The sequence below is a fragment of the Clupea harengus genome, chromosome 18 (genome assembly GCF_900700415.2).
Source record: "Clupea harengus chromosome 18, Ch_v2.0.2, whole genome shotgun sequence".
NCBI classification, from domain to species: Eukaryota; Metazoa; Chordata; class Actinopteri; order Clupeiformes; family Clupeidae; genus Clupea; species Clupea harengus.
In genome coordinates, this window is record NC_045169.1 from 3,484,885 (window position 1) to 3,506,070 (window position 21,186).

The following is a 21,186-nucleotide window of genomic DNA, read 5'->3' on the forward strand; positions in this document are numbered from 1 at the left end:
AACTGTCATTGACACTACTAAGCTAACATAAGATAACTAGGCTAGCCTTGAGCTTACTGTTAAGCAACAAATTAACGTGCATACCTCGTTGGTTGCTCATTCAGAAAGGGCTAACTCCTTGTACAGACCTTTCCGTTAACCATCTTCTTTCTGTTGGTCTTTAATACCATCGATGTCAAACTCAATTTTACATGCTCCATCTTCTCCAAATATCCATAGTCCTACAGAAAGTGGGTCCTAGTTCCGCTCCAATGCCACCCATATGAAGGTAGGAACCAAAAATGTGAGGGGAAAAGTAAGCTCACAACTAAATGGCGTTCTTATTGCTACGGTCAACTGGTTATAATCTGCACCATAATGATAGAGACGGACAACAGGGTTACATTTTAAACAGAACGTAAATTATTCAAAATAATAAAGTCTAGGGGAGAAATGTTGATGTTCGTGTATGTTTCTGTAATAAGAGTGTCAGTAGGATGTTAAAAGAGCTAGGAAGAAAACGATAGAGCTGGACAAAGACAAAAGTGCCTGTGGGAGAGAGATCTACAAAGTGCAAGCAAGGAAACATACCCACTCACCGTCTCCTGGTGTGCATGATTAACTAGTTAGACCAACCAGGCCTGCACTGGCGGTGCAACGCCTGAATGGGGCACACAGCTGGTCATAACGTTATTCAAACAAGCAACAGGTGGATCAATAACAATTATCTTAAGCTGGTGTTATACTACATGACCTTAACCCCAATTTGCAATCGGCCAACTCCACGTCTAGTCACTATGAGAATTGGGCGAAAATCAGTCTGCAAGTGTGCCATACCTGTTTTTTAAAAATCTGTGTTGTCAAATCTAAAGGTTGTGTAGTTGAACGCCAACCTTCCTTACCTGCTTACCTTCAACCACACAAAATGTCTTACTCTCTTGCTTCTCTGTTTTATTACTTCAGGTTTTTCAGAAATAGTTCATGAAAATGTGAAGGATTGGTTTGTCATAATTATTTTTGGTTTTTGGTTAACCACTACTTCACCTCAGAGGTGCTACTAGGATGTCATCTTTGGGTGGGCCACCCCAGAAATTATGTTTAGGAGTGTCCATTTTTAATTTGCATAATCAATTTAGGCAAATTTTCATATATGATTCAATGAGTTGGATGGGAACCCAGCTTATGAAATTCCAGACCTCTAAACTTAACCTGTGCAGAGTAAAGTCAGCTTTACGGTCATAATAACGAAAGGATGATCGCTAATATTGTTTATGTCAACCAGGTGTGTCTTAAATGACTGATAGATGGTCGGTGCCAGCCTCTCCTCCTCCTTCATCACAACTCTTTTACCTCTCTTTAATCTCTCTGTCATTCTCGATACAATCATTGTCATCCTTCCTCCTCATGTCCCTTCCCTTCTGTTATCATCTTAGTCACTTTCTTTTTTTCTCTCTTAAGTCTTTCTTTTCTCTTTGTTTCTCCTGATCTTTTCGTTTGTCTTCTTTTTCTACCTCTGACCCTAGCAGCCCCTGTGCCTTATCACTTCTTAAAATCCCCAGTGCCAATCACATCATTTTGTGAATAATATAAATATAAAAAGAAAATCTTAGGAATTGCTTCTATGCACAGAGATAGGTAAAAAAAAAAAAAGAAGAAGATGGGGAAGTAGACCCAATCTAGTACAGATATGCAGTTTATATCAGAGCCCAGCAGGGGATGCCATGATGTTATGATTTTATTACGTGTTTCCGTTCAAGTTGCCCTAACAACCTGTTTTGAACCTGCAGCTGTTCGCAACTCCTCCCTTGATTAAGAGAGTGTCTGTTTTTACACAGTGGATGGAAACGTGCACACACTCAAATTTTCTTAAACTGAATTTTCATGAAGGTGCTTGTAATATGTAAATGAGTTGAACGGAAACTCAACTAGTTACATGATTAACACTGCCATCATGCTGATCTGTCAGTATCAGATGAATTATATGTCTTAGTTATTTCCATGTAACTATTTAATGTTCCAGTCAACATTTCAAATGAAACGAAGCAAAGTCATATCAGATCCTTTATACATCTCATGGCTTTTCATGAGATTGTATTTTGGTTGTATTTCAACTGTTCTGACCCTCCTGTTTCTCTCAAACATAAGTGAAACCCATTGAAAATGTAGCAAAGTAATCTTATCAGTTACAAGTGCCCTCAAATAGTACATATCCACATGAAGATAAAATGTCAGTGTCACCAGTTCGCAGAAAACATGAGCTGTAATCACATATCTGTAAACACACACACCTGGTCATACAGTAGGCATGCATCATGGCCTTTAATGACACAGGTTATGAGTTGTTTATAAAATCTCCAAGGCTTCCTTCTGAATGGAAGAAAAGTGTTTCACCTTCTAAAGAAAGTAAAATAGATGATTCTTATGATTAATAAAAGTTCATAATAGACACATTATTAAATTTGTCCTTATTTAGAAAAGAATAAACAGAAGCTGTTCTTAAATGATTTACCATGTTCCATCTACTGAGTTCAAATCTTTATGTAAATACAGCTGGAAGCCTGTAACAAAAATATAACTGAAATCCAAAATGGGCATATTGTTGTGCTAGATGTAAATTAATTTCTGACACACTTGGTTATACTACCACCTTTGTCCATCAGAGGGAGCAAGAAAGAAACAGTATCTCAGGAGGTAACAGCAGCTTATAATTGTATGTAGCTGGTACAGCATCAGCCTTTAGACTTGGATGTCTGGTACAATATACCAGACATTTGCTTGTCAAAAAAGACGTTATTGCCTGCAGAAAAGAAAATGTTTGGGTCATGATCTAAACCTTGGTTTACTGAATGGAGAATGAAACATCTTAAACAGTAAAATACTAACACAAAGTTTTAAAGAATGTGATGGATGGAAGTTATCTTTTAATTTTGCATTACGCTGAGGTTAGTCCTGTTTCTTTATGAAGCTGGAAGGTACTGTGATGAAAGTCTTCCATGCAGAATACAATTAAGCATAAACCATTTCAATCCGTTGATGAAGAGCGGAACAGTCCTACCCCCCTGAATTCAAGTACATTTTAGATTGATTTTAGCCAGAAATTTTACTTACCAATTAATTATGTTTCAAGCAATTATCATTTCATGTAATGTCTTCCTCACAGGATGACGAAATTTAAGTTCTGACTTGGTGACCCATCAAAAATCAACTCTGAATGAATGCATCCACATTAAATATAGCTTTATGTATCTGTAAGACTGTTTAAGTATGTATGGTTAGTTATTATCTTAAAAGTCAATAGAGGAATTACTTTAAACTCCTCTTAGTGTGTAACGTACAGTAGCATACTCTCAGATGCCCTGTGGTTTTGCACACTATTCTCAATGTGGTTTCTCACTGGGCGGTTTTTCCTGTTTTAAAGTGTGAGTGCTACTCTCCATCTCTGCTGTATAAAAACTGTTCTCAGCCAGGGAGGGGTTCATTTGCACATCCAGCAGCAAGACAAACTGAAGACATGTCAACCATGTTCAAGCTTCTGATCTTACTTTGCTTGCAGAATGCAGGTATGTGACAGGAAAACCGAGTTGTCAAAGCAATTTAATAGCATTTTATGGTAGTCTTTACATATTGGGCTGAATTTGTCTGAATTTGTGTTAATTTCATCTATCGTATGTTAGTTCCAGTGCAAGGCATGTATGCTGAGAACCTGAACGATGTGCCAGAACACCTGCCTACAGCGGTTTGTCATTCATTCTGTATCTCAAACACTGTTGTTGTCTTCTTTTGATTTCATACATTGTCTGCATCATGCAAAGTATATATTTCTTATTGTAAAACACGCATGACTAAAATCTAAAATATATATATATATATATATTTACAGTGATTTTATAGAAATGTATTAGAAGTGCGTATGGATAGATTAAGCATAAATTAAGCATATGCATGGAGATGTATTATGAAATATGTGAAATACGATTTGTGAATATGAGAATGGGGAAGCATGTCTAAGAGTTGTAACCTCGTTGTAAATGTTGCCAAAGTGATTAATGGAAATCCTTTGAAAGGTATATGAATTAGTAGAGACAACACTGATTTGAATGCTTAGAATGGAGTGACATTTGAAGCACAAAACATCCCAAAGGGGCAAACATTTTGTTTACTATTTGTAAAGCAAAGTTTACTAAGTGAAGCAAATTAATAAGGAAACAAACTAAATAGGTCTGATCGCATCCTTCTATTTCAACACACTCTGTACACCACTCACAAATGTACTTACAGTATCTAGTTCACTGGATTGTTCAGTGCCTCTTTAAACAGATCACTAAAAAACAATTCCTTCATGTATGGCTGAACGTCAGACTGAAGAGTTAACACATGTTGGGTTAACTTAGACATAGACATGTGGCTTCAACACCACCCTTTCTTGTGAGGAGCATGCATCTCACTTCTGCTTTGCTGTGGTGACAGTAATGTATTTTTGAACTGATCATTTTTTTTTAACTTTAACAGATAGCTATGAGAAACAGGAGATAACCCAACATGTTCAGCATACTAGTTAGAGAGGGGGAAATACATTATTGTTTTTTTATTGTTATTATTATTTAAATGCTAAAAAAATGAAAGCATTCCAAAGAGATCATGTATAAAATGCATACTGATTGATTAAGCATGCCTTTGCCCTTTTTATCTTGTTACACACTGGTTGTATTTTATTGATTTTTTCTGAAATCACTCCCAAAACATTACATGATGTTTTCTATTCAAAGTTCGGGAGGAGCCCATATGGATGATTGACAGCTGTCACTCACCCTGCTTCTGCATTCTTGGATATTTTAACCAGCCTACCTGTCTACTATGTCACGCGCTGCGGCGTACCAAAGCATCCCACCTCCTCCACATTAGCCCTTATCCATATCACACGAACTCTCCACTATGGGCATTCTAGAACCATGGCCAGTTACCAAGCCAAACATGCTTATTAATAGCACTCTAAATCAAGCATTCTGATGGGCAAACTAGTGAAATGATTATTAAGCACTCCAGTAAATCAACTAGGCCAGACAATGTAATCAGTTATTTACCCTTGTGTCTCTCCCGCAGACTATAGACACCTGTAAGACATGCACTGAAATCTTTGACAACCTGAAAGACCTGATCGCAGATGCTGGAGTTCAGGTAAAGTGTAGCACCTTGATACACACACACACACACACACACACACACACATCTTGCTAATCTGGTGATAACAAAATGTCAGGTCAATATGTGTACCTTTTTGAATATGCGAACAGTCTAACATCCCCCATATCTGAGCCTACACACCTGCTTACACAGCAGGTATTGTAAACACAGTGTCTTGTACTGACATACAACAGCTGACGTTATCACGCTGTTTACACTGAGTACTTCAGTATCACAAATGTACAGAAGCCTCTCCCTTCTTTGAAAAAGGTGAAAAATGGTTGCAGTTCAAGTATGAAAAACTTTGATAACAGGGTATGATTTTTTCCAAAAGGTATTACCGAGAAATGATGAAGAACTTTCAGGTTTGATTCTGACAAAAGCAGAAGTTTGAACCCCTTCATAACCTTTCACTTCTGTGGACCACTTCTCCTTATCCTGACCACTCTGGCTTCAAGAAAGCAGAAATAGAGATGTATTAATGAAAAGGCAGTTTGTGTCCGTGTACAGAAGTGATACAAAATGTACTGCAAAGCCTTGGCATCGATTCTGGATCAATTCGGTACTCTAACCTGATGAGAGTAAACATGAAAATTGCACAAGCATTCTCTAGCTCATCAACTGTTATATTACTTCCCCCTTGTGTTTTAACTTTTTTATTTGGTTATTAAGACCCAGTGTAATTACCTCTCAGCTCTAAATGAAATGGTTTCTGGAAATTGTAATACAATAAAACCTAAATACATTTTTAATCAAAGCACCCACTGAATAATGGGAAAAAAGATATACGTCAATATTTAAGTTAAGTCATTGCAGCTAGAACCAGGTCTGTAGGTATAGAAGCTTTTTTTTTTTTTGACAGACACTTAATTATGTCTCCAAGTGATCACAAGCTGTTAAATGGTTGTGCATTTTACAGGAAGCAAATTCACTGTGGCATGGATTGTTTTAGTGTCTTCATCAGAGGAAACAACTGCAACCAAGAACATCATATTCTTGGTCCCTTTCTCTCCAGACTTCATCTCACAATGTATTTGCATATAGCAGGCAAAGCATATCTGTTTCCACTCCTAACTACTGTACCATGATTCCCTCCATCCTCAGGGAATGATTAAGCAGGACCTGGAGTTATACTGTGAGATGCTGGGCGGATCAGCGAATATCTGCAAGCAGATGTTGGACAAAAACCTCCCCATGATCTTCTCCATCTTTGACAAAACCTTAGTTAGTGACTTGCACCACAACACTGCATGCAGCACACACACACACACACTGCAAAAACCCAGGGGCCATATCTACCTGAACTGCGAATCACATTCAATAGGCCTACAACTCTGCACAGTAACTTTAGCAAACCTTTATTTTTTACTTTTGGACAAACTATACAACTACAATTTAGAAGGAGCTATTCGACAGTTAACAGTCAGTCTGGGTTTTCTTACAGAAACCAGGGGTGATTTGCTCTGCACTGGGGCTCTGCGTTGTTGAGGTAGAAAACGAGTTGCAGGGTCTGATGGCCAAACTTGAAACAGCTTTCAAATCTCAGGATCTTGGGGTAAGAGCATCTCCATTATATAAACAGAAATCATCATTTAGTATTTGAATTCAATGGCTGTTTTTGTCTAAATCAATCATAATCAATTACATTACGAGTTGATGATGATCTTTTGTCTTTTATACTGGTCATCCCCTGCCTTGCGCTTGTCTCTGATCAATTGTCTTGTTTGTCTCTCTCTTTCTTTCTTTCTTTCTCTCTCTCAGGTGCAGTCTAATCTTCAGTGTAAGTTCTGTGTCTACCTGATTGAGCTCCTGGAGAAGCTCTTGCCCAAAGAGAAGACTGAGGTAACAAAAGCAAAAACAAAAGTGTGCTTGCAGTGTAAGACTTTCTGTAGCCTTCATAGACTTTCCCAGTAGTTTCCTGTGAACTGACACTTCAGTTCAGGTTCAGGCTCTCTAAACGTATTTGCCTCTAATCTGTGATCTGGGCTTGCTGGCCTCGTAATGCGTTCTGTCATGGAGCACTGGTGCATGTCTGTGTGCTACACTGCAATGCATCAGAGACACGTGCTTGTTTTCACTTCCCTTTCGTGTCCCTCTCAGACTGCTATCGCTCATATGCTGGAACGCGTGTGTAACATGGTGCCCTCAGCGTACAGGGACCAGTGTGAAGCATTCATCGAGCAGTACAGTAAGAAACTGATCGAGCTGCTTCTGGAAGAATCCCCGCCCCATACTATCTGCACCCTCATCCACCTCTGCAAGGGCATGGAGACACCAATCACTGGTGAGGGAACACACAAACATCCGCCTGCTTTTAGTACAGGAGGTAGAGAAGTCGGTTAGTAATCAGAAGGTTGCTAGTTCGAATCCCTGTCGAAGCGTCCTTGAGCAAGACACTGAACCCCTAATTGCTCCTGATGTGCAGTGTGCCATCAGTGTAAAATGTAAAATGTGTATACCTTGTAAGTCGCTTTGGATAAAAGCTTCTGCTAAATGACTAAATGTAAATGTAAAATGTTTTAGTAGAAGTATACATGCAACAATAGATCAGTGAGGTAAAATGAGAGTCACAGGCAGTGTGGCTAGAGCACAGTATCTATATATGGCCTCTGGCAAAATGACTGAAGTAGTGAAGGTATGTATAATGGAACTTTTCTATCTGAACCAACTTCCTGAAAACAAGTCACTCATTCTCTAAATTTTGTGTTTCAGGTTATCACATGAGTGGCTATGCTTGCACTGCAAGCAGCTACAGATGCCAGAACCTTCTGACCGCTGTGGAGTGTGGGGTTAGTAAAACGCTACTGTGTTTATAGTTGGTGAATTTTCTGAGAAAATTGCTTTAAAACAAAAATTACATACAAAACATATATACATATATTGGTTTGTTGTTCACAGGCAGTGGAATTCTGTCAGAAATATGTCTGGGTGTAAAATCCCTGTCCACGGTAAACTGCAGCTCATAATTATTTTATACCATTTTATATCTCTACTCTCTGTAAACAATAATTGATGTTCACAACTCTTATTAGTATAGAATTTCTGTTCATTCATTTTGTATATATTTTCTTTTGAGACAGCACAGAGAGAGGACTGATCTCAGCGGACAACACTTTCAGCTCTCTGCAGTTTCCTCCTCTCAGCAGTGGTCCCCCTATGTGTCAATGCCAGTGATAGCAGATCTGTACACGAGCAGACTGATAGCGCTGCAGCACAATAACCTCCAGTCACACCGACCTGCACAATTGTGACTGATATCAGCTTAGTCTTGCAGTCTATCGTCTTTATCTGCAAAAGAGCATACTTTGGGTTCAAGATTTCTGTGTAGTGAGGTACTGGTAGTACTTCTAAAACCCCACTGTTTAAATACATGGATAACCTTTAAACCAGAACATTACATCAGATCCGTTCTGCATAATCTTTTCAGTTGACTTAACCAATAGTGGATGGACGTTATTGCTCTTTGCTAACAGATAACGTCTTCGAATAAGACCACACATAATGGCTGTATGGGTCAATGTCGGCCCTTGATTAGGAATCAAACAAGTCCACAGGAGTTGCCATTTATTGATTCCAAGTCAAATTCCCCCAAATGCTTAAATGAAAATCTGAGAATTTCCCGTGAAATTGTATTGCTAAGAGCAACATTCAAGATACTATACTGAGTGAAACCTACTGATCAGATTATGAGGTGTCATCCATGTAGTTTTTTATTAACCCTGTCATTTCCTCTGCTATTGCTGCAGTGTTTTGATTGATCTCCCATGCTGAATTATTTGATTTGTACCTTGTATCGTCTGTCGAATAAATCATTTTTGAAAGGTGGAAGTTGTTCATGAATTTTTAAATGTTCCTGTCATTAATATATAAATATACAGTGTCCTCCACAATTATTGGCACCCCTAGTGAATATGAGCAAAACAGGCTATAAAAAAATATGTCTTTGCTGTTTATCTTCTTGGTCTTTCACTCAAATTATTCACAAAAATCTTACCTTTTCATTGAAGTAAAACTATTGAAAGAAAAAAAAACTGTTGACATTAAATAAATATTTTTCCCCAAAACATGTGTGCCACAATTATTGGCACCCCTACAAAAATCTTATAATTAAAATCTAACTGAAGTATATTTCCAGTCATGTTTTACATTTTTAAGTTCACCTGTTTGATAAGGAACTCTTAAGAGGTCAACCATGACTTCCTGTTCCACTGGCGTACAAATATGAGGTGACACAGGCCAAATTCCATTAGTCATTCATCACTATGGGAAAGACCCAAGAACACAGTGACGATGTGCGACGGAAAGTTGTGGAGCTGCACAAATCAAAAAATGGACACAAGAAAATCTCTAAAGAGTTGAAAATACCCATTTCCACTATCATGGAAATAATTAAGAAGTTTAAAGCGACAGGAGATGTTAAGAATCAGCCTGGAAGAGGACGTGTGTGTACATTGACCCCAAGCACCGTGAGGAGGATGGTTCGACTGGCAAAAGAATCTCCAAGGATCACAGCTGGAGAATTGTAGAGGTGAGTTGAGTCTTGGGGTCAGAAAGTCTCCAAAACTACCATCAGACGCCACCTACATCACTACAAGTTGTTTTGGAGGGTTGCCAGAAAAAGCCTCTGCTGTCAATCAACTACAAACTAAAGCGCCTACAGTTTGCCAAATGTAAGTCAGACCTTCAATGGGGCCGTTATATGGTCAGATGAGACCAAAATAAAGCTTTTTGGCAACAAACATCAAAGGTGGGTTTGGCGTAGACAGAAAGATAGCCATACAGAAAAGACCCCCATACCCAATGTGAAGAATGGTGGCGGATCTTTGATGTTGTGGAGCTGTTTTTCTTCCAAAGACCCTGGACATCTTGTTAGGATACATGGTATCATGGACTCCATCAAATACCAGCAGATATTAAATGAAAACCTAACAGCCCCCTCCAGTAAGCTTAAAATGGGCTGTGGTTGGACCTTCCAGCAGGTCAATGATCCGAAGCACACCTCAAAATCAACACAAAAATTGTTCACCGACCGCAGAATAAAGGTTTTGCCATGGCCATCACAGTCCCCCGACCTAAACCCCATAGAAAATCTGTGGGATGAGCTGAAGCCGAGTCTACAAACGTTGACCTCAGAATCTGAAGGATCTGGAGAGATACTGCATGTAGGAATGGTCTCAGATCCCGTGCCATGTGTTCACCAACCTCATCACGCATTATAGGAGAAGACTCAGAGCTGTTATCTTGGCAAAGGGAGGCTGCACAAAACATTAAATTAAGGGGTGCCAATAATTGTGGCACACATGTTTTGGGGAAAAATATTTATTTAATGTCAACAGTTTTTTTTTCTTTCAATAGTTTTACTTCAATGAAAAGGTAGGATTTTCTTAAATATTTTGAGTGAAAGACCAAGAGGATAAACAGCAAAGACATATTTTTTTATAGCCTGTTTTGCTCATATTCACTAGGGGTGCCAATAATTGTGGAGGGCACTGTATAACTTGTCCAGTACACATTTGGTTCACAATTTTTTTTAAATAATAAGTGAGATATTGACCCAACTCGCTCATAATGCCCATTCAGAGGGTACCATCACACAGGTGTGTTTAGAATGTTGTAAAATGAACATTCTATAGCATATCTGTGATGTTTGTAGAAGAATCAAATATTAAACTTTATTACAGGCTCAAGGCCCATATGAAAGATGCACAATACACATAATCAATACATTACATATAAATCCATACAATCATAAATACATATAAATATACAAGGAAAGAAGGGCTAAAAAAGGCACTCATGCCAGTGTTCCCAGATCTTAGATGTGTACTTGACAGAGCTGCGGCCAGGGTCTGTCATCAGATCAATTATAAAATTTGTAGAGCAGTCCAGCCGACTCATAAACTTAAAAGTAAGGTTCCTCAGCAAGGCCATAAAGGTGGTTAGACCCATATTACAGAACAGCTGACTGGCTCTAGTACTCCTGGGTTTCTTCAGGAGTATCCTAAGACAGTCATTATAGGCTACTTTCAATTTACCCAAGCTCTCCTTGTAATTCACCCAGAGTGGAGCTGTATAGAGAGGGGTGCAGTAGGCTCTAAACAAATTAATTTTAACATCATATGTACAGTGGTGGAATTTTCTAACCAACATGTTAGCTTGGACATAGAGCAATCTCCTCTGTCTGAACATGTCGGCATCATCCTCCAACATGTCTGTGATTATGTGCCCTAAGTATTTGGTACTATTGGACACCCACAGAGCTTGCCCAGAAAGATGAAAGGCAGGGAACTTAATATCCATGTCCTCCTTACCATTACCATTACCACGCTTTTCTTGACATTATATTTAACATCAAAATCGACCCCATAATTAGTGCAGATGTTAAGCAGCTGTTGAAACCCACCTGTACTCGGGGATAGTAAAGCTAGTCGTCTGCATACATAAAGTGGTTGACCAGGGAATCACCTATCATACAACCTGTACTGCATCCCCCCAGCTGCCTGGAAAGGTCGTCCATATAGATATTGAAAAGGGCTGGGGATAATATACCCCCCTGCTGGACCCCGTTCCCAACATTAAAAGGGGTAGCAAAGATGTTCCCCCATCTTACTCTCATGCTCTGGTTTGCATACCAGTAAGCTAGGATGCGTACTAAGCTACTGGGCACACCCCTAAGCTTGAGCTTATTAAACAGCGTAAAGTGGTGGACGCGGTCAAATGCTTTGGATGCATCAATAAACCCTATAAGCATAGTAGAGCCCTGCCTTCTATATGTGTATATTGCTTCTTTCAGAGCATAAATACATAGGTCAGTACTATGCTTGGGCTTAAAGCCAAACTGTCATTGGTGGTTATGAATTCACTTATTCTGTCAAGGATTAATCTTTCTAGCACTTTGGAGAGAATGCTGGCAAGTGCTATAGGTCTATAGTTATCAATACTTCCGATTTTACCAGCCTTATCTTTGATAACTGGGAGTGGGACAAGAACTACTGACCCAATATACCATGGGTCACCATCCCAGTAAAGCAGATAGACAATAGCACTGCCAACCTGGGCCCAGCTAACTTAAGGTGCTCTGCTGTGATGTTGTCCAGGCCACTAGCTTTCTTATCTGCAAGTTGCCCTATGGCACTGAGAACATCATTGGGGATAAAACAAATACTTTCTTGATCTATTTTGCCAATATGATAAGGCTCATATTTAATACAATTAAACAGCTCTGCATAATGCTGCCTCCATAGGTCAGCAATTGCCACTACATAAGTTACCCCCTCTATACTGCATGGAAGAGCTGCTTTAGCCCTATTAAGGGTTTTTACCTCCTTCCAGAAGCTAGTGATGTCATTTTTAAGCATATTATCAGCCATAGAGTGAGCACTCAGCACCTGCTCTTGTTTGTTTATATAGCGCAGAGCATATTTATACTTAGCATTCATTTTCTTTTTATAATCAAGGTCAGGTCCCTGCCTGGGCCTACCAGCTATTACCCAAGCCCTATGGGCTGCATTGGCCTCAGCATGATGGCTAGCTACAAATGTATTCCACCCTGGCTTGATGTTCTTGGCCTTCCTGGAGTGAGTGAATAAACACCTGCTAGCCTCAAGAAAAGCTCTAACTATATTGTTGTAAATATCACACAAACATGCAATCTTTTACTAAAATGTTTAAAACTCAAGCGCAGAAGGGTTAAATATGGAAGATGTGCATAGTTTTAACTGGTTGTAATACATGAACTTATAAGGAGTGGGCCATTTTCAGGGCGGTCCTCATTTCAAAAACAATTTCAGGGCACTGAAAAGTCTGCTCCATGAAAAATCCCAAAAGCACTTGTAAATGCAGTGAGCATCAACTATGCTCTAAACTTTTATTTTCTTAAATACTGTATGTACAACACCCTCTTTGCCCAAACTCGCATTCACTGTCTACTGAATTAAAACATGGGGGACGTGTAACTGAGAGATTTAACCCGAGTGAAGCCGACAAACATGCAGAGCAGGGAGGAGGGCAGGAGCAGATGGAGCTCTGTGTAGGCACCATATCAATAAATCAATCAATCAAACTTTGTTTGTACGGCGCATTTCATACCAGGAGGTAACACAATGCCCCTCACAGATGGAAAAATGGGGGGGGGGGGGGGTTACAAACACAAACACAGTAAAGGGACACAGATTTTCTAGAGATAAATAAACGGGAAATGGCGTACTAACCACACTGGTGCATACATTGCAATGACTTCAGCTGAAGCAGCCCTGTGTGGGCCTACGGTATAGCCACGGGTCTTTGAGGTGATTTGGTCCCAACCAGTTCAGGGATCCATTGCCAAGTGTTTGAACAGGTGGCCTTCCCTTGCCCTGGGGTGATCAGTGGTAACCCCTACCTTACAACCGCCCTGGAGCATGATTTGAAATGTAACGTGGAATTACAGTTGGGTTTTTTGTGCATTTTCTTTGTGGGTAACCAGATAAGACATGACTTTTATTTGCCCAACAAGGCAGATCATAGACACTTGCCATTTTCTTCAAAGGATGCCACCCCTGACATTTAAAAGGGGAGGATGGTATTCCAGGGCCCTAAACATGCTGTAAGGTAATGAGGAATAAGGCAATAAGGCACTCTCACATTGTGCAGAAGAGAGAACTGAAAACATCTGTGAAGGTCATACAGGGACGGGTGTGAGGAACGACATTTCCACTGCATTCAGAAATATTCTCTCCAAATCCATTGGTATTTTTAATTGGAATTACAGACCAGGCAGTTGCTTGCCAACGAAGAAAGAGACATGTTTTATGCAAAACACCTTTTCAATTCACTAAACCGCTTTTCTTTTTTTTTTTTTTTTACTTAGATTTTATTGAGTTTTTCTGTGAAAGACAATGGTATTGAACAACCATACAAGTACAAGTTAAGTGTCGGCACGACAACATTCATTTTGTACAACATTTTATTGTGACATGCGCTACAGCATTCATATACAAATATTTACATAATATACAGCAGCAGAAAGGAAAAAGAAATGGCAAATTATATCAAAAGTCAACCAATAATCACAACCCTACTTAAACATATACAGATTCCATTTTGTCCATCTTCCAATATACAAGTCATTTCTCAAACGCAATAGAAAGGTTAGTCTCTCCATCTCATGGATCTCTTTAATAATATCAAACCAATTATCCACAGTAGGTAAGTCGGTCTGAAACCATTTACGTGTGATTGCTTTCTTTGCTGCTGCCGTAAATATTTTGAACAGGTATCCATCATTTCTAGTTAGTTCTTCTGGCATATCGCCCAAATAAAGTGATAGACATGATCTTGGAATTTGTAAATCTAAAATTTGTTGTATAGTTTCCCAAACACTCCCTGAACTTATGAATCTTCGGGCAGGCCCAAAAAATGTGGTAGTGATTTGCACCCACTTCCCCACAACCCCTCCAACATGTTTGTGTCAGTGATGTTTGATGTGATTTTAATTTAGGTGTAATAAAAAAACGGACCAGGTTTTTCCAACAAAATTCACACCAATAAGATGAGCAGGTAGTCGAAGACATATTTTCACATATCTTCTCCCATTGTTCGGGGGATATTCTTTCCTGTAGTTCTTTTTCCCTCTGCCTCTTCCCTTAACTATTCCCTGGTAGAGTCTTGAAATCACTGACTTAGAACCACTGGTGTAAGTCTGTGTGATCAACTCTATTATGTCATTCGGCTCAGTATTTGCTTCTTTTTTACCCACATTAAACAGCTTTTAAAAGACTTATTGTTGTAGATGTTATGAGTTAAGAGTTATGGACAAACGTGGGTGAACCTGCCCCTACCCTTCCTTGGGAAAGTGGATGGAGAAGGCCGACTTGCTTGGAAAAACAAAGATGATAAGATGGATGGAAGTAGTATCTTCTAGTTCTGTTTTGTAATAAGTTACTTTTTCAAGTTAATAATGAAAGGATTCATTTGTAAGTTTTGAAAGTGAGAAACATGGTACTGAGCATGGGCCTATTAAATCCATTGGTTGAGAAGGGGAAAAAAAACTACTGAATTCACTCAAATCTTGAATCTGAACTTTTTAAGAAGTGTTAATAAATAATCCACCTTGGCTGTAAAAGGCACAAAAGTCACCATTAGTCACCATTAGTGTGTATCTCTCTCAGGATGATGAAATCCTCTTTTTCCTTTGATCTTGAAATTGGTTTAAATGACTAAATACCACAAAACTGGGTGTGTTGATGGAACTGTTTGAACATGATAACACTGCTAACAGTATTTTACAGGAAGACGTGTTGCTTGAAGGACATCATGCACAAGCAGACTCCATCCTTGTCTCTATCTCATAATTCCTTTCAGTAGGAAGTATTGCAAAGCCCCTTAAAGACACGCAGTGCTTATCACCTCAAAATGTAAATACAAGAATGCTAACGTGTGAGCACGCAGTACACACAACACAGTGGTTTTGTTCATTTGCTAACCATTTTAGGGGTGTTTGTTTAAGGGCTTATCTGGTGGTGCTTTTCTCCACTTCTACGCTATAAAGACTAGCCTCAGCCACGTATTAGCCAGAAAGTGGTTCATTTACACATCCACCAGAATCAAGACAAACTGAAGACATGTCGACCTTTTTCACGCTTCTTGTTTTAATTTGTGTTCAGTATGCAGGTAAGAGGAATTGACGATTTCATTGATACATTTAATGGAGGCATCACACACACATAGCACAAAAAGTAAGGACATTTGTGTTTGGTAGATTATTTCTTTGTTGTAACAATGCTTCTCGGCAATAAATGTTATACCGTTGGAAAGCCTGTTTATTTCCCTTTTAAACGGTGCCACATTTGTAAGGAACATGCATTTGTGGGATGAGCAGCATAGCTGAGTATGTGGGTTGCGCCCATTAAAAATGTGCCAAAATTCTCCTGTTCTCCTGTTGGTATTCACTCTTGTTTTGAGTTGTTTGTTGGATTGGATGATTGAACTCTCGATCAGTAACAGGGAACAAACAAGAAATATTGGCAATTTTACACTTTATTCATTTAATACACTATCAGGGAGAGAATGGAATGGCCTGCCATGAGTCCAGACCTCAACCCAATTGAACACTTTTGGTATCAGCTTTGGCGTGCTGTACGTGTTAGTGACCAACACAACCACGATGATCTGATCTGCAATGACTCTTGGTTGAGGAATGGAATGCCATCCCACAGCAATGTGTGACCAGGTTGGTGACCAGCATGAGGAGGTGGTGCCAGGCTGTTTTGACTGCGTATGGATCTTCCACCCGCTCCTGAGGCTCCTGAGGGTGTGTTAAATGGATAAAGTGTAAAATTGCCAATATGTCTTGTTTGTTCCTTGTTACTGATCGAGAGTTCAATCATCCAATCCACTAAACAACTCAAAACAAGAGTGAATACCAACATAAGAATAAACTGTTTAGCATTTAGCAATTAGCATTTAGCAATTTTGGCAAATTTTTCATGAGCGCAACCCACATACTCAGCTCTGCTGCTCATCCCCCAAATGCATGTTCCTTACAAATGTGGCACCATTTAAAAGAGAAATAAACAGGCTTTCCAACGGTATAAGATTTATTGCCGAGAAGCATTGTTACAACAAAGAAATAATCTACCAAACACAAATTTCCTTACTTTTTGTGCTATGTTTATATTCGAGTGAAAACATTGCCAAGATCTACTGTGTCTAACAAATATGTCTGTTTGATTGATTGTAATATGTAATGGATATTTAGCACATTTTGTTGTAGATTCTATACTTTCAAGACTTTGTTACATGTTATGGTCATTCTCACATTTCCAATGTACTGTGATTATGGTGTCATTTTTGGACTCCTTAGTTTTTTACTTCCTCTGTCCGTTAGTTCCAGCACAAGTCATGGATGCCGTCAACCGGAGTGCTGTGCCAGGACAACTGCTTACAGTAATTAAGGCCATTTTCTATACAGGCATCCATGTGCTTATCTGGAGATATATAATGTACTTATGTTTATGTACGTAAATTGATACATTAGCCATTGGTTGCACAATAAGGCTAGGTACGCTGAACTGCTTTTTTACTCTATTGTTATTCTCTTGTTCTTTGTCTGAGTGAATACTTGGGAAGTAAAGTTTGAGCTTGTTGAAAAACATCACGTGGAGTAAGCATTCAGTTCAGCTTTACGGGAGTCATATTCCTGTTTCACTGTACTGAAGCATTAAAACGCTCATCAGGACTCATTTGAGCAATTGCAACCTTACTGCACCCTCAATGCAACCTCGGTGCATGTATAACATCACCCTTTTTAATATTTATTGAAACAAGCAGAATTCAGAATTTAGTGTAATTTAGAAACACTGCATGGTGGAACTTCAGATTGAGGAACTAACACCCATCACGTTAACTCTCACATATATGCACACTGAAGTATCAATTTCATTTCTGCTTTAGGTGTTGTGAATACATTTCCACACTGTCCAAAAAGCACATGTAATTCAGACTTGATGTTGTTACTAAGCCCATGACAATCAAAACCATCTAAATACAACTGGCTCTTTATTAACCTTGCGTTTCTTCCAAAGCCAAATTCCTGTAAGACATGCACCAAAATCTTTGACCTTGTGAAAGACCTGCTTTCGGATGCTGAAGTGCAGGTAAAGTACAGCATTTTAATGGTCACACCCGCCAAGCTCACTTCTTGATAACAGCGTATCAATATGTACTCCTGTTCAAATATACAAACAGTGTAACACATTCCTATATCTGAGCACACACACACACACACACCTGATTAAACAGCAGTTGTGTATCTGTTTGTGTTCCCACTACTAACCACTTGATTCCTGTGATTCCCTCTTCATGCCAGGGCACGGCTAAGAGTGACATGAACGGCGTGTGTGAGGCGCTGCTCAGTCCTGGACCGGTGAAACTCTGCAAGCAGATAGTGGACAAACACCTCCCCATGGGCTTCGCCATCGCTGACACAAGCATAGTTAATGAACAACTGAAAATCCACTTTACACTAAATGCAATACTTACAAGAGACCACTACACGGAACAGCGCAAAAATAACCTCATTGCCAGACAAACACACATTACATTACCAGACTACAGACCCCAGAGGCTCTCTCAACACATTGAAAATGATCCCCTCTTAACAGCCTCCTAGGGAGCCTCTACAATGAAAGGGAGCTTCAGCCCTTATTCTATAGGCCTTAGATTTAAATGGCATCTAATGTCACACTTTAGAAAAACATCGACAGACCTTTCCATTTTAAGTTGTGTCGATCTTTACAGGGAGCAATAGGCATTAAAGGGCAGGAACTTTTTGGAGCCGTAAGAAGGAGAGTGACTTTGTCTTTTCTCCCAGAAACCAGGCCATGTTTGTTCTGTTATTGGGTTCTGTGTTGACGCAGAAGGTGAACGGCCGCGTCTGATGGCACAACTTCAAACTGCCTTCAAACCACCATATTTTGGGGTAAGGAAAGCATGTCCGTTTATCAACCCTTCCATGTTTTTATCGCAAAATATAATTTGGATGGAATGTACTGTATAAACACTCAGTTTTTGTACCTATACACCGCTATCACCCGCCATCCCAGTCTTATATCATGTTCAGATTACCTCTTGATCGTTCAATGGAAGATCTTTTGGCACCAGTCCTCTTGTGTATTTCACTGGTCTCAGATCAGTGGTCTTGTTTTCTTTCTCTCAGGATACCTTTGGGGCCCAGTGTCTGATCTGTACCCACTTCATTGAAACTGTGAAAGGACTCCTGCCCAAAGACGAACTCGAGGTAACAAAGGCACAAAACGTTGGGTGTCTGGCATGCTAAGAAGAACATATGCATTTCATGCATACTAACTATCCTTTCCTGTAGACTGATACAGGTTCTGCTGCTCTAACACTAAGTGTTCTTGGTGTTGCTACTTTGTAGTAGTATCAGATAACATAAGAACACCTCTAAAACTCGGTATACCACCACCCGCTGATGTGTGTATCTGCGTCACCCTGCAATGCAAGGCGACTGTAACAACATTTATTGGTATTAAAGGCCGATTTTCACTTTTCTTTCGTGTCCCCCTCAGGACGTTCTTAACCTGGTGCTGGGCCAGGGGTGTAACTTGCTTCCTAACACCCTTAAGGTCGAATGTGAGAAATCCATCAACCTAGCCACCAAGACAGTGATTGAGCTGGTCATGTCCTTCATCTCCCCTGACACCATCTGCAGCCTCCTCCTCCTCTGCACAGACAGCTCTGTGGAGTTACCCATCACGGGTGAGGGACCACACATACATCCACCTGGTCTGGTGGAAGACCACATACACAGCTACAATGTAATGAGGTAGCGTGACACGAGGCAAACGTAAGCACAGGCAGTATGACTTAAAGATGGGAGAGATGATTATTTATTGCCTCCTGAGAAGTCAGTCAGTGGCAATGACAATTTGGTGTGGCTATACATTTAATTTAATTTGTATTTGTGTATAATTTCTGGTGTTAAATGTCTATATTCTACCTTTCTTTGTTTTTATTAGAGGCAGCATGGATATAGTGAAGATGGTTTCAAAAGGACAACACTTCAGTTTTCAGGCCCTTTCCTTTTCGCATCCTCCCCTATGTCAGTGATGGTGGCATGGCATGGATCTCTACACAAGTGCTGACGTGATAATAGTGTGTGGTATGACTGTCAAACTAGCCCACAGGAGTCCAGCCTCACCCAATCCTTAGGAGTTCTCCCGAATGTTTGAGAACCTTTAGTGAAGTACTATATAAAACCTAACAAACAGCCCCATTCCTCCCACTCTTGATGACCCAAGCTGAATTATTTAATTCCTAGCTTGCATGATTCCTGTAATAAATTTCACTTGCTAAGCACAAAGGAAATGGATTGCATTTATTATACCTTTTCGCCACAAGGAGGAGACATTGCACATAAGAGCACTACCCAACGCAATGGTCTACTGCAGATTACTACACTCATCTGATTTGACATGCTGAGATACACCAGATTGTAATGTCAACCTGTAAGAACCGTGTTTAGATGTATTCTTTGTTCATTCATTATATATATATATATATATATATATATATAAAAAAAAAATGAATACATATAATGATATATAAAATTAAGTCTTTTTCCATCTGAAACCCATACCTTTAACAAAACACATCCAAACCATCCATAACATGTTTGAAGCAAGTTAAAACCAGTCTGTGGGTCTGGTATGGTGCATGTGGGACAACATATACCTAGTTGAGCACAAACCTGATTCGAGGGACACAGACACCCAGTTTGAAGTCTAAGCCTCGTGCTGCTAAGTTGGAACTAACTGTCTTCCCTCATTTCTGGAACCATCTAGGGCTAAACATGGAAACCTCGTGTCAAATTACACCGGAGAGTCACCGGTCACATTTAGCAGTTGTGTGAGAAAGTCACCAGTTGTTATCAAACCCTGGCACATAGCGCTCAATCTATTGGTCTGAAAACTGTGAGTTTCGACCGCCCCCTCCAGACTAGACACGGCCCTTACATGGCAAAGCTGCTGAGCACAGAATATCAGAGACGGACAGAAATACCTCCTGCTCCAACCTGTCCAATCAAGTGCACAGGTCATCTCCATAATCAGTCCTCTAGCAGGGAACTGGGTCATCGACACCAAATGGGGAGAGTTCCGCAGTAAAGATAATATTCCCAAGGTTCAAACACATCAACATTTAACAGCAATTTCAAGCTGGAAAATCCAGGAGGTAGAAGAGTCTTTTTGTCAGTATCATTTAACCTGAGCAAAATATCTGTATGGTGTGGATTCTACAGACTTCCGAAATCATTTCTTCTGCTGGGTAACACAGAAGAGATCTTGATCTCCATAATGGCATCTAATAAACAGTGGGGAAATGACATGGCAGTTGGCCTGAAAATGTTCACATAAGGCAAGGAAAAGAACCCCCTGATGCCAGCACGAGGGCTAGACTTTCTCAGACCTTTCCAATAAAATAAACCACACTGATGTTAGGCCTAGGTACCTCAACTGCCTCTGGTGA

General features: G+C 39.7%; 2 protein-coding genes across 2 annotated transcripts; both read left to right on the plus strand.

Annotated features, from left to right (window-relative positions):
- The first annotated feature begins 3,425 nt into the window (after positions 1-3,425).
- LOC105895491 (prosaposin-like) lies at positions 3,426-8,985 on the plus strand. The gene is made up of 10 exons (XM_031585327.1): positions 3,426-3,539; positions 3,654-3,715; positions 5,080-5,154; positions 6,265-6,384; positions 6,605-6,715; positions 6,922-7,002; positions 7,261-7,444; positions 7,873-7,949; positions 8,059-8,108; positions 8,241-8,985. Exons 1-9 carry the CDS (start codon positions 3,491-3,493, stop codon positions 8,092-8,094), a joined length of 795 nt encoding a protein of 264 aa, XP_031441187.1. The 5' UTR covers positions 3,426-3,490; the 3' UTR covers positions 8,095-8,108; positions 8,241-8,985.
- A 7,844-nt stretch (positions 8,986-16,829) lies between these two features.
- LOC116224603 (prosaposin-like) lies at positions 16,830-19,828 on the plus strand. The gene is made up of 7 exons (XM_031584901.2): positions 16,830-17,085; positions 17,724-17,795; positions 18,008-18,133; positions 18,512-18,619; positions 18,857-18,937; positions 19,230-19,419; positions 19,680-19,828. Exons 1-7 carry the CDS (start codon positions 16,939-16,941, stop codon positions 19,694-19,696), a joined length of 741 nt encoding a protein of 246 aa, XP_031440761.1. The 5' UTR covers positions 16,830-16,938; the 3' UTR covers positions 19,697-19,828.
- Positions 19,829-21,186: the final 1,358 nt, after the last annotated feature.

Excerpts from the sequence above, each read along its gene's own strand:
- LOC105895491 (XM_031585327.1), top strand. The coding sequence starts at position 3,491 with ATGTCAACCATGTTCAAGCTTCTGATCTTACTTTGCTTGCAGAATGCA. Across the intron at positions 3,716-5,079 it reads CAGAACACCTGCCTACAGCG|ACTATAGACACCTGTAAGAC; the intron begins GTTTGTCATTCA and ends TCTCTCCCGCAG. Across the intron at positions 7,003-7,260 it reads TGCCCAAAGAGAAGACTGAG|ACTGCTATCGCTCATATGCT; the intron begins GTAACAAAAGCA and ends TGTCCCTCTCAG.
- LOC116224603 (XM_031584901.2), top strand. The coding sequence starts at position 16,939 with ATGTTATGGTCATTCTCACATTTCCAATGTACTGTGATTATGGTGTCA. Across the intron at positions 17,796-18,007 it reads TTTCGGATGCTGAAGTGCAG|GGCACGGCTAAGAGTGACAT; the intron begins GTAAAGTACAGC and ends TCTTCATGCCAG. Across the intron at positions 18,620-18,856 it reads TCAAACCACCATATTTTGGG|GATACCTTTGGGGCCCAGTG; the intron begins GTAAGGAAAGCA and ends TCTTTCTCTCAG.